A 13,654-nucleotide genomic window follows, 5' to 3' on the forward strand; every position below is an offset into this window, starting at 1 on the left:
TGGGGCTGAACCCAGATGAAACTGAGGAAGACTGCTGGTTTGAATTCTATTTTGAAAGACTAAGACTTAATAAATTGGACCCCAGAAGGGGAAGGTTTTGACTATCTGGACTGTGTTGACTCTAAGGGACGCTAAGTGAAGGGGAAACTGAGGCAGGCCTTAGCAGCAGCATGCTGGCCAGAAGTGGGTGCTAAAGGGCAGGCATGCTCTTTGACAAGGTGTGAGATGTTTCAGATTTGTGTCTTTCTAATGTTGAGGTAGCACTTAGAGTTTCCATTTGTAATGGGTTGGATCACAGAAACCCCCTTGGGAGCTGCCACCTGATGTGCAAAGACTACCCCTGCTTCTGTTTTCCCTGCCAGTTTAGGACTCCAGCACCCTGTCTTGCTGAGCCAGACACTCCCATCTGCTCCAACACAGACCCAGGGTCTGAATCACTTGTCCCAGAGCTGCCAGTTTACCCGAAAACAGCTCACAGAAGTGTGCTTGTCTTTAGCACTCAGATGCCCAACTCCCAATGGGGTCTAAACCCAGATAAATCCGTTTTACCCTGCATAAAGCTTATGCAGAGTAAACTCATAAATTGTTCGCCCTCTATAACACTGATAGAGAGATATGCACAGTTGTTTGCTCCCCCAGGTATTAATACATACTCTGAGTAAATTACTAAATAAAAAGTGATTTTATTAAATACAGAAAATAGGATTTAAGTGGTTCCAAGTGGTAACAGGCAGAACAAAGTAAGTCACCAAGCAAAATAAAATAAAATGCGCAAATCTATTTCTAATCAAACTGAATACAGATAATCTCACCCTCAGAGATGCTTCAGTAAGTTTTTTTCCTCAGGCTGGACACCTTCCAGGCCTGGGCACAATTCTTTCCCCTGGTACAGCTCTTGTTCCAGCTCAGGTGATAGCTAGGGGATTCTTCATGATGGCTCCTCTCCCACTTTGTTCTCTTCCACCCCTTTATATATCTTTTGCATAAGGCGGGAACCCTTTGTCCCTCTGGGTTTCCACCCCCCCTCACTGGAAAAGCACCAGGTTAAAGATGGATTCCAGTTCAGGTGACATGATCACATGTCACTGCAAGACTTCATTGCCCACTTGCCAACACACACATAGTCTTCCTGTATAACAGGTAAACACAGCCATCTGCAGACAATGGTCCTGGTTAATGGGAGTCATCAAGATTCCAAACCATCATTAATGGCCCACACTTTACATAATTACAATAGGCCCTCAGAGTTATGTTTTATATTTCTAGTTTTAGATACAAGAGTGGTACATTTCTACAAATAGGATGATCACACTCAGTAGATTATGAGCTTTGTAATGATACCTTACAAGAGACCTTTTGCACGAAGCATATCCCAGTTACATTATATTCACTTATTATCATGTTTTTATAAAACCATATAGACTGCACAACGTCACACCATTCTGCTAGCTACTATACAAACAAGTAAAACAAAAGTTCTCTGGTTAAGAGGCACACCCTGCCATTTACTTTGCCACAGCAGTTGCCTTTTAAGCATAAAAGGCTTTTCTGTGGCTAAAGTAGAACGTTGAGCCACTTACCGCTACAAAGGGTTAGACCACCTCTCCAAATGATACTGTAACTTATCCAATGTGGGGTTTCCCCTTCTCCACCGAACTTACACTAGTTGTAACGGTCAAGATCACTATATAGTGATCTTTCAGGTTCCTATCATACGCATTCGGTTACAGAAACTCCTCCTTGTGCTGCCTTTCCTTGAGAGTTGATATGATTTTGGCTGATCTTATGAGCTCCAGCCGACTTCCTACAGGTTTTACAACTGCTCATTTTCAAGAGATATTTATGCTTGCTTCAGACACTGTTCAAGTTCTCTGCACCAGCAAGTGGGATCCTCAGCCCAGTAACTGTTGTAAAGATATTTTTTTCCCCTTTTTCATTTTAGTTCCCTTAAAACAGCACATCAGTAGACTACACTAGTACATCAAATATTCTGCCTTCAAATATTCCCACCACCTACACTGGGCACCAGAGACAAATTAAGGCTTGTCAACACTAGAAAATTGCACCGGTGGAACTTAAATTTTTAAACTGTCAAACTCTTTTTCTGGTTTAAATGTGTGGACATTATTTTTATTTTTAACGAAGTAAGAAAGTGACTGGCTTATTTTAATTAACCCTGTTCTTAACTGACTTAAGCTAAACTGAAATAAACATGTCAACACTGCCTTTTACACTAATTTAACTATAGCTGTTTAAATTCATGCCTCAAGTTATAACAGCACTACTTTGTCATGTAGACAAGCCCCAAGTTACCTAGTAGATATTTTTGAGGCCTAGCTTCTCCAGTCTGATGTTATCCATTGTCCTAACTCTTAGTCTAGTCAAGAGCAGCCTCACCTGTCCTCATCTCAACCACATCTGGTACTCCTTACTGGTGTCTGAACACTCAATTATTTTAACCCATCTGATTGCTGAACTGCTTGATGCACTAAACTCGCCAACCAAAGTTGCTCTCAATCCTTCCTTCACTTAAGGTACGCTCTCCACATCACACCGAATATGTTTATCCTGCAATGATCTCTGCCTTTACTCAGAATGGGCCATTAAAATCCATAAGGCTTGCAGAAGCAGTTAGCACCCCCTCTGTAGAAGAGCCAGTTGTGCAACTCCATACATAACTGGATATGTCTAAAAAGGAAGGACTACGTATTCTACATCCACTCCAACATCAGGAACAATCAGACTACACAGAGGATTCCACTCCAGTTTACTGATCCTAGTTTCTTCTTTGGTAGAAACTACCAGTAGTCAGTTATGAGGAATTATCTGCTTTGCCACCCGCATGTAGAATCATGCTCATTCACAATATCTTCCCCTACTTCATAACACTTATTATTTCTCCTTCATCTACCCTTAACATTCTGATGCAAGTCAGATCCTTAAAGCTACCTGCAACCTTTGCCTTCCTCTCCCCCCATCCCCTCAAATCAGATCTTTTCACATTTCCACTACTTTCAATAACTTTTCCTCTAACATCTTCTGGCCTAAAATACTATAGCATTCTGAGCAAAGGACAAGGTCTAACTTCATAGGCATGGTAAGAAACATGTTCTAACCATTAACCCTTACACTTATTATTCAGATATCAAACCCCACTCCACACCCAAGGGAAACATTCACTTTACTGTTAAAAACAAAAACAAACAGAACGGTCACAAAATCCATGAGAAATACTATTTTGAAGACCTCCAACATAATTCTTGTCAGAAGCTACAGGTTACTGAATGCTGTGACTGGAGGTCAACTAGACACTTGATAAGCAGGCTCCATTTCTGGGGTGGCATCCTGAAGAGATGTGCAGGGACTGAGAGGCACACCACTGTTTAAGGGCTCAAGTGTAAGTGTAAGTGTGTGTTCGCAAGGGTAGGGCAATATTCTAGAGCTTGGAGTTCCAAACAAGAAACTTGTTCAAATCAGAAATCCTTTAGGAAGATCCCCAACCTATCTGTACAGTACCCACCAAGAATAATACTCTTCCTGGTAAGCATAAGCACAGGTCCTAGACAACCATCACACTGAGAAGCAGGACAGGCACAAGATCAACTATTTGCACCAAAGAAAATGAGGATGCAAGAGTGACAGGCAACCCATTTGATCTAAAACTGCAGAACCAGATAGTTAGCAAACACTGAAAGGGAGCTAAGGGCCTTTGAGTGGTCTCCATGGTGCTGCACCATAGGGGACCACACCAAAGGATCAGAAGGACCATTAAGAGCACTTTGCTGGGTAGGGAAATGCAGCAGAGTCCCTGGAAGAGCAAAGAAAGTGGGAAAAATCCATCCCCAAAGTACAGGTGAGGAAGAGATTAACCCCACCAAACAGAAAAGAAAAGAGTTACTATAAAATGGGAGACCATTTGGCTGGAAGGGAAGCCCCAAACCTGTTCTTACCTGCAGATAAAGCTAAAAAATAGCCAGATGGCCCAGATTCCTAGAAGGCTGTACTCACGGCTAGATGGGATAAGGGGAAAGAAGAGGGTTTGACTCCTAGGATCTAGTAATGGTACTTTCATGGACGGGGAAGTCTGAATATAGAAATCCAGCTCTTGAGGAGTTCGAGTTAGTCAACATATCTGTACATTAGAGTTTCAGCTACACCCACATTTTAAGCAAGTGCCACAGAAGAAACTGTGCAGCTGGTATCAATTCTGGGAGGAGATGACAAAGTTATTTCTCCTCTGAAGTGGAAGTGTGGAATACCAAAGGAAGGTCTGTAGTCAAGCAATTTCTTTAAAAGCAGAGGAGAGGGGGAAGAGTGCAGTCAGCAGATCAGGTGCAGGGATCCTCAGCTCCTGCTGCTCTTTTCTGCTGATCTAGGTGCTCCATTCTTAGCTGGGGGGCTGCCTCACAATTCTCTCCCCCCCCCCCCCACACACACACCCCCCCCTAGCATACTTAGCTATGCCCGCATAACTAACATATGCCAGGCCTCAGAGAGCAAAAGCAGCTCATCTTACATCCTTGAAAGCAATTCCCTTTTCCCAAGTGAAACTATCAGAATTCCTTGCTCTAGAGATCATAGATTCAAGGACTGGAAGGGAACTCGAGAGGTCATAGAGTCCAGTCCCCTGCCCGCATGGCAGGACCAAATACTGTCTAGACCATCCCTGATAGACATTTATCTAACCTACTCTTAAATATCTCCAGAGATGGAGATTCCACAACCTCCCTAGGCAATTTATTCCAGTGTTTAACCACCCTGACAGTTAGGAACTTTTTCCTAATGTCTAACCTAGACCTCCCTTGCTGCAGTTTAAGCCCATTGCTTCTTGTTCTATCCTTAGAGGCTAAGGTGAACAAGTTTTCTCCCTCCTCCTTATGACACCCTTTTAGATACCTGAAAACTGCTATCATGTCCCCTCTCAGTCTTCTCTTTTCCAAACTAAACAAACCCAATTCTTTCAGCCTTCCTTCATAGGTCATGTTCTCAAGACCTTTAATCATTCTTGTTGCTCTTCTCTGGACCCTCTCCAATTTCTCCACATCTTTCTTGAAATGCGGTGCCCAGAACTGAACACAATACTCCAGCTGAGTCCTAACCAGAGCAGAGTAGAGCGGAAGAATGACTTCTCGTGTCTTGCTCACAGCACACCTGTTAATACATCCCAGAATCACGTTTGCTTTTTCTGCAACAGCATCACACTGTTGACTCATATTTAGCTTGTGGTCCACTATAACCCCTAGATCCCTTTCTGCTGTACTCCTTCCTAGACAGTCTCTTCCCATTCTCTATGTGTGAAACTGATTTTTCCTTCCTAAGTGGAGCACTTTGCATTTGTCTTTGTTAAACTTCATCCTGTTTACCTCAGACCATTTCTCCAATTTGTCCAGATCATTTTGAATTATGACCCTGTCCTCCAAAGCAGTTGCAATCCCTCCCACTTTGGTATCATCCGCAAACTTAATCAGCGCCTCTCCTACTCCATAGGCATGCTTTTTACATTCTCTCCTCAGTTTTTAGGAAGATACAAAGATAAAAGTTCTCTATCAACCCATACAGTATTCTCCATCTTCTAGGAGATGGTCCACTGAGGAAGAGAAAACCTTTAACAATGATCAGTGGCCACTTTTCAAAGTTTTAACAACCTTTCATACACCATCTTGGCTCCCCCAAGCAGCTACTCTTGCCAAACTATTACTTATTAGCAAAGGCCCAGACCCTCTGTACAACTTCCTACAAAGGAAGCAAAAATAGACTGAGGTGGTTATATGTACCTACTCTAATTGACAGCTCTTTATCCCCTACTTCCTGTGAGGGTATCCATAAATTACACACTGACGAGTTTGTTTAAAATGACAGACATCTCATGCACTTGTATGAAGTATGACATGAAGTCTGGTTTTTTAAACTGGCCAATTTGACCACAAAAAGAACATTCATTTTGAGCTCAGAGCAGCCCCTTCTCCTCCATAACTATGAATGCATCTTGTGTCTTCTTGGCATACCTCTGATCTTTGATATTCAGCTAATCTGACCAACTGGGGTTTGGCTCTTCCTCTACACCAGAACTGTACCTCTACGAGTTCTACAAGGTCCAGTTCTTGAGCTTCTCCTCTCCACCACTAGCATTTGCTCCTGTTTATGCAAATATTCCAGTAAATACTCAATGCTTGAGCAAGCATACTCATGTTTGACTCAATCTACTTCAGCTAAGAGATTAACACAAAAATACTGCTCTTGGACAAGCAGAGCATCCCTCAAGCAAGGCTCCCTTCTTAACTCAGGCCTTCAGTCCACCCCTATGAAACTGCAGCATCATCTTGATCCCAACTCTTCTCTCCAAATTGAAAGAAGTTATTGTATCAACATCTTTCTAGAATTATTATTAATTATTATTATTATTATGTGGCTCCTAAAGTCTTGATAGCAAAGTCCAGTTGTGACAGTCTATAGTTAGGGCCCAAATTCACAGTCCATTCTGGTCAATTTCACAGTCATAAGCTTTTAAAAATTGTAAATTTCATTGTTTCAGCTATTTAAATCTGAAATTTCAGGTGTTGTAATTGTAGGGGTCTTGACCCAAAGAGGACTTGTGGGGCTGGGGGAAGGGGGAAGGGGATCACAAGGTTATTGTGTGTGGGGGGGGGGAGGGGGGTACAGCTACCTTTACTTCTGCACTGCTGCTGATGGTGGTAGTAGCCCAGCTCTGAAGGCAAAGCAGCTGCCAGCAGCAGCACATAAGTAAGGATGGCATGGTATAGGATATTGCCACTCTTACTTCTAGGCTGCTGCATGCAGAGCTGGGTCCTCAGCCAGTAGCCACCTCTCTGGCCACCCAGCTCTGAAGGCAGCAGCACAAAAGTAAGGGTGGCAATACCGTGACCCCCCTTAAAATAACCTTGCGACCCCCCCTGCAACTCCCTTTTGGGTCAGGACTCCCAGTTTGAGAAATGCTGGTCTCCCCTGTGAATTCTATATAGTAGTGGATAAAAGCACACAAAAGACCAGATTTCATGGTCAGAGACTCATTTTCATGACTGAATTTTGTAGGGCCCTAGCTATAGTATTATGGTCACCACTTTTACAAGACTATGATAAATTTTGTATCAAGTATGCCATGTGAAAGATCATTTGAAAACTCAATCTGCTGAATATTGTTGTCCTGGTAAAATGTGTGTAGCAACACTGTATGAGAAGTTATTAGATTATATTATGTATCACTATTTAGAACATGCTCCAAAGTTAAGACAAGCAGGTCTAAACCAGTTTTTCCGAGACAAAGATGCACTAGCACCACAACCAGTATTAAAGAGCAATCACCAGCTTATGCAGCCATTTTTCAGCAATGGGAAGATATAAACAAAAACAAAAAAAACCACAACAAAATGTACATTACATCACAGGAACATTTTAAACCTCACATCCACAAGAGACTACGTGTCACCATGACTCAGCAAGGATATTTCTAGCATAAGAAATTAAGTTAAAGGGGGAGCAAGACACTTGACTTCACCTCTTCTCCTCCCATCTCTCTGCTCATGACATCAAACAAACACCTGAAGGACTCTGAACTGTGGGGTGGGACAGCCCCTGACTGAAAGGAAATCCAGCCTGTGGTAAAAGATACTTGCTTTAAATCTTATTAGTGTGTTAAAGTTTAGGAATTAACTTGCATTTTTATCTTTTTATTTCTTTTGTAACCAATTCTAACTTTTATGCCTTATCACTCGGATTCACTTAAAATATCTCTTTCTGTAGTTAAGAAGTTTATTTTATTGTTTTATGTAATCCAGTGTGTGTTCAGATTGAAATGTTTTGGAAACTCCACTTAAGACAGCAAGGTTGGTGCATAATCATTTTCCTTCATTGAAATGATGGCCTTACTATGAGCTTGTACTATCCAGAAGGGTACTGTGCAGTACAAGACACGCATTTCTGGGGTCCAGGCTGGGACTAAACTTGCAGGTGTCACCCCCATATGCAATTCATGAGTGGCTGGGAGAGTATTCATGTATTCAGCTGGGAGTGATTTTAGATGCTAGTGCCTGTGTATGAGCAGGACCGGAGTGGTGGCTGTTCACAGCAAAGCAGTGTGAAAAGCACTCCAGGCTAGAGAGTTAAGGGGACACCACTGTTTAACAGTCCAGGCTGTACCCTGGGAATGTCACACCAATTTTAGAGTCAGCATCAATGGTTAGGATTATTGAAAAGACAAGAAAGCACCTTTTTTTGGATGTAGATGAAGCATAGGTCTAGCAACCACATACAAGTTACATAGGATTTCATTTAATAGTTGGGTTTACGTAGAGAAATGTTATTTTTAATTTAGTGCACAATTACAGTGTTTCACATCACTGCAACATCTATTTAAACAAGTGACAGGTTCTCAGCTTTATCATCATAAGCAGCTCATATCTATATTTGCTGTCTGAGTACTCACACTAGAGTTTGCTTTGACATTTAAGTGATACTGTGGACAGACAATATATAAACTAAGCAGTTAGTTCTCAAACTTGTCTATACTCAGTTTTATTTTTTCCATCCTAATCCTAAGCATCTAATTAATTTTAGTTATAAACTAATGTGAGGCATTCCAAGAGTAAGTTTCACTGAGCTATTTTTCTTAAGGGTCTTCCTTCCACTAAAACCACCATCTTCAGTATAGACAGTTTACAAATGAATATAAGTAAATAGTGTGAGTGAGCCACTAAATAAAGAAATATATCGACATATTAGCAATGGCTAGGCTGAGGGGAAAAAAACCTCCTCTTTAAGCATTCATATTAACTGGGTAGACAATATGTCCTATAGCTAACCTACTCAATGTACACGCGAGAAATTGAAGAGATTGAGTTTAATTCTTTGGAACAAATGTTTACCATACTGAATCAAATATTTAGGCAGATGTTACCATTTCTTTTAGGACAAAGAACCTAGTTGTAGATGATGATGATACTCTGACTCAGCAAGCGACTATGTAATTAATTTGCCAAGAGCAGAGATATGGCAAGGAGCCACTCTTACTGTACTGCCACAGACCTTCAATCAACATTGACCCTGTTTTATTTCATCAAGAGGCAGCAATAGCTTTGCAATTTCTAATTCCAGAGGAAGATGGTGATAAGTTAGAAGTTTCATTTTCTATTTCCAACCCATTCAGAAGAGAACTTTATCTATTGGTTTATTTTAAGCACAGAATACATTCTTTCCTGGCTCACTACGCTGATACAAGATTCCAAAAAAAGAAATTATGAATTCCCACCGCTTTCCAACTATATTATTTAAAGATATGATAACCTCTCATTACCTTCTTTAATGTACAGCTAGCTAAGTTAAAGCAAGTTATCTGCTCATTCATGTACTATATTAAACAATGGCAATTTGTTGACGTTAAGATTATAAAACCTTTCTAGTCAGTTCAAACTAGCCAGTTGATACTGTCCACTTGTCAGTTAAGCATGTCCAAGGCAAATGCTTTAACTAGATAGTATGAGCTAAACATCGAGATGGCCATTTGACATTCTATCGTTAAGTGGCCCTTAATTATAGCTAGCTAATGCTTGCAGCAGTATTTTAATTATTGTATACAAATATATACAAAATTGTATAGAAAAATTATTCTTTGTACTATGGTAGCACTTGCTAATCAATACATAAAGTAGCTAAGAGTCCCTGTCCCAAGCATTCTGTACTCGGACAGGAAAAATTTTACGCTTTAGGTTATCAAAATCCAGTCTGAAGTCTATACCCACCTCCTCCTTTTCATTTTTTAAAGGAATGAAGCAGTCGATTAATTCAGTCTAAATTAGCAACCATATTAATTTTCCCATAGAGGAGAATTTAATGGCCAATACTTACATAGATGAGTCCAGAGTAGTATCGGTCCTTCAAATTATGCAATACAGAGGCTTCATTTAAGCAGGTTAATTCCGCCATATCTTCCACTTTAGAGAACTTGGGGGGATTCATCTTCTGAATATCATCTTTGTTGACCATTGCTTTCTTTCCATTCTCTGCCAGTTCAACCAACACTTCATCTCCTCTTTCCTCCTTGATGCTGGCTGCCTCAAAGCCATGGCGCTCAGAAGGAATCCATACCAGTTTTTTAGCAGTCCAGTCAGCCTGGGTAGCAGGGTTGTAGATTACAGCCCTATCCACAAAGAGATACCTCTCTGGATCTTCCTGTCCAGACCTCTGCGCCATTGTAAATAGAGGTGTCCACTAGCATTCACCTTGTTAGACGGAGAAGAGTTATGTCAGTCACTGGTATTGTACAGTTTGCGATCATTTCATAGCTAAACCATTTAACATATATAAAGAAGTGGCTAATCGGCATATTAAATTGGATACCTAGTAGGGATACTACCTATGTAAAAAGCAACAGAGGGTCCTGTGGCACCTTTAAGACTAACAGAAGTATTGGGAGCATAAGCTTTCGTGGGTAAGAACCTCACTTCTTCAGATGCAAGACTTGCATCTGAAGAAGTGAGGTTCTTACCCACGAAAGCTTATGCTCCCAATACTTCTGTTAGTCTTAAAGGTGCCACAGGACCCTCTGTTGCTTTTTACAGATTCAGACTAACACGGCTACCCCTCTGATACCTATATAAAGAATCCTGATGCTACTTATCAAGTTGGTAGTTTAAACAAGGTCATACCCTGACTAAAAGGTCCTGCTCTATACAAGTTAAAAATCACATTCATAAATAGAGCAGTAGGGAGACATTTATATACAATGGAAATAGTGCAGGAGTCTCTCTACTGTACATACCAAGACTGCAAAGCAAGGATGATGATAATAATACCTAGTTTTTGTATAATAATTTTTACCAGTAGATCTGAAAACACTTTACATTCTTTAGTGTATTTGTCTTCACAACAGCCCTATGATGTACACTGATCTGTTTCCTGCAACCTGAAACACCAGATTTAATACAGGTTTGCCCAGAGGTACTGTAAAGAGTACTGAAATAGTAGTCAAAGGAAAGCACCACTTTATTTGTTCTGTGCAGCACATAGCTGGTTCTCAATAAGTCATCCAAACAAAACTGAGCAGTGAGATCAGATAAGTTAGACTAAAAACACTGATTACAAAGAGAATTTTCCTTGAGAGATAAGAACTTTATACGTTTTGGGTTTTTACACATCATATAGCCACTCGTTGTATTCTTTCTGAAAGCAGATCAAATTTATCATGGTTTTACTTTCCATCAATTCCAGCTGCAAACAGTAGGTGCTATTATGTTTTAAATGTTTCCAATAAACACCTTATATCATAAAACCTGTGTAAGTATAAAATGTAATAAAAATTGAATCAATTTCTTAATCAATTCTCATACAACTGAGAGAAGACAAAATACCAAAATGTCTCAAGTATTTCATTTGATTCCCATCTCTCATCCATTAGACTAGTAAATGTGACCAACAGCCGCAAGGACAGTTGCATCTACACCTCTACCCCGATATAACGCGACCTGATATAACACCAATTTGGATATAACGCGGTAAAGCAGTGCTCTGGGGGGGCGGGGGGGCGCAATCCGGCGGATCAAAGCAAGTTCGATATAACGCGGTTTCACCTATAACACGGTAAGATTTTTTGGCTCCCGAGGACAACGTTACATTGAGGTAGAGGTATATTTGATTAAGAACTCCCAAAATGTACAGTTTGGTTATCTTTAAGCACTTGAGAGTAGGGAGGTTGGGCCTAATGGCTTTTCCCTATCCTTAAAAAAAAAAAAAAAAAAAAAAAAGAGAGAAATCTGAATTTTCACTACATACTAAGCGTTTGGGTCACTATATATCTTGTTTTATTCATCAGAACTATTTCATGGTAAATTTAGAACCGTTTTCCAAGCATTTAGAGCATTAATCCATTGAGAAATCTGTAGTTTGGCAATCTAAACATTTGAAAAAAATCATGTGTTTGAAGCTAACTGTATATTCGCCACTTTTTATACTATAGTATGCATTCAGATGGAAGTCTTACAACTCATCCACCCTCAAGTGAGCATTCAATTAAGTACTTAAGTACAATACTAATGTCTACATCTACAGCATGTCAGTTTGATAAATTGTTCAACACAACTAATGCAAGGCAAGCATGAGGTCATTCAATCCACCAGAGGGCTGTGAAGCAATCTGCTTCATTTACTACAGAATGGCTTAATTCTGCATCATCAGATCAAGAATTGACTACAGCAATAACAGCTGAATTTATTGGAAGAAGCTTCTGGGAGAAAAATCCATGGAGAAGAAAAGAAGAGTTAGAGGTGACTCCAAATGACTGCAGGAGCTCCATCTGATTCTTTACCTCAGCTAGGAATAACAAATTACTAAACCATTCAGAGTGCTAGTTACTTGCAGAGCCTTTCGTCCAAATCCAAAAAGCTAGTCATCTTTGTAATTCTAGATTATGACTTGATGCTGCAGGTATCTTCATATTATAAAACCTAGCTTCCATCCAGTGTGAGGCACTCTCTCTCACTGTCAAGAAGTCTGACTGGCAAATTGTCTTCCATAAAAATTTATCATTTATAATCTGAATTAGGATCAGTTTCACATGCTTGTTTTTTAGTGAAAATTTGAGTGGTTTTGGAACTCTAATACCTAGTCAAATTAATACAATAACAAAAAATTGTTTATTAGTAAAATTAAGGACTAGAAGTTGAAGCATTAGATTTACTCCCAAAGAGTATATGAACTAGTTCATACTAAGAATGAAATCTGAGTATTACATATTAAGAGTACAGAGACCACTAATGGTCATTTTTCATTTTCTGTCCTCAATGCACAGATGTGACCCAGTTACTCAGGACAATGCCAGGTTGCCACAACAAGGATACCCCTACGGAAGCCAGATATATTGTGCTTTGCCTTAATGAGGGCTTTTTGCTAGACAGTATTATTTAGGGGGAAGATAAATTAAAATCCACATTCATAATTATACCATTTCACCATGCAGAACTCCAGTTCTCACAATGAAGATGCTAGTACATAATCCCAGGCATATTACAGTTCTAAACAAAAGGTTAACAAAATAAAAGAGCGAAGAGCACCAGCAGAGGTGGGGAGTGGGATCATTCAGTGGAGCCCTGGCATTTCCAAGGACAGGAATTTGTAAGAAGAGCCTCATTCACTACCTAGAGGTACATTATTTTTCATAAATATAATGCTAAAGCCAGCAAGAGTCAATTTCACAGTTCAAGCTACTTTTCTGATTTAAGCATTAATCAAACAATGGCTTCAGAATGAAGTGATAAGGCAGCAGGCTGCAGTTTTTAACTAGCCCGGACACTAAAGGACAAAAGAGCAAGCTCCAGACTTGGACCATTTTCTTTGGGGTTGCGGACAAAACACTCCACCCACTCTATGGCCTCGCATGTTCACAGCATTGCATCTTGCCAATCCCTTGGTGTTTGGATCCCATTTAACAGCACTAAGGCCCACTGGCCACTTCCCCCCACCCACCCTCCATCCATTCCCCCCCGCCCAAAAAAAGAGGGAGGAACATGATCTAAGACACGCTCAGACCCACTGGTGCATCACAACGCAAGTATTTCGCCCCACCCGCAGAACGGGACCCCACCCCACCCCCAAAGGGGCCTCCTCAGCCTCAAATCAGACACTGCCACCACCGCAGCCCTCTCCTTTC

The 13,654-nt window shown here is 40.6% G+C and overlaps 1 protein-coding gene across 5 annotated transcripts in view; it reads right to left on the reverse strand.

The window, feature by feature from the left end:
- The window catches only part of MYH10 (myosin heavy chain 10), a 153,228-nt gene extending 143,025 nt beyond the window's left edge, over nt 1-10,203 (reverse strand). For all 5 annotated transcript variants that reach the window (XM_065415571.1, XM_065415572.1, XM_065415573.1 and 2 more), the window contains exon 1: nt 9,859-10,203. In XM_065415571.1, coding sequence (XP_065271643.1) covers nt 9,859-10,203 — 345 coding nt within the window. The remainder of the gene's footprint in view (nt 1-9,858) is intronic.
- Nucleotides 10,204-13,654: the final 3,451 nt, after the last annotated feature.

This window comes from Emys orbicularis, chromosome 13, assembly GCF_028017835.1.
Source record: "Emys orbicularis isolate rEmyOrb1 chromosome 13, rEmyOrb1.hap1, whole genome shotgun sequence".
NCBI lineage: Eukaryota > Metazoa > Chordata > Testudines > Emydidae > Emys > Emys orbicularis.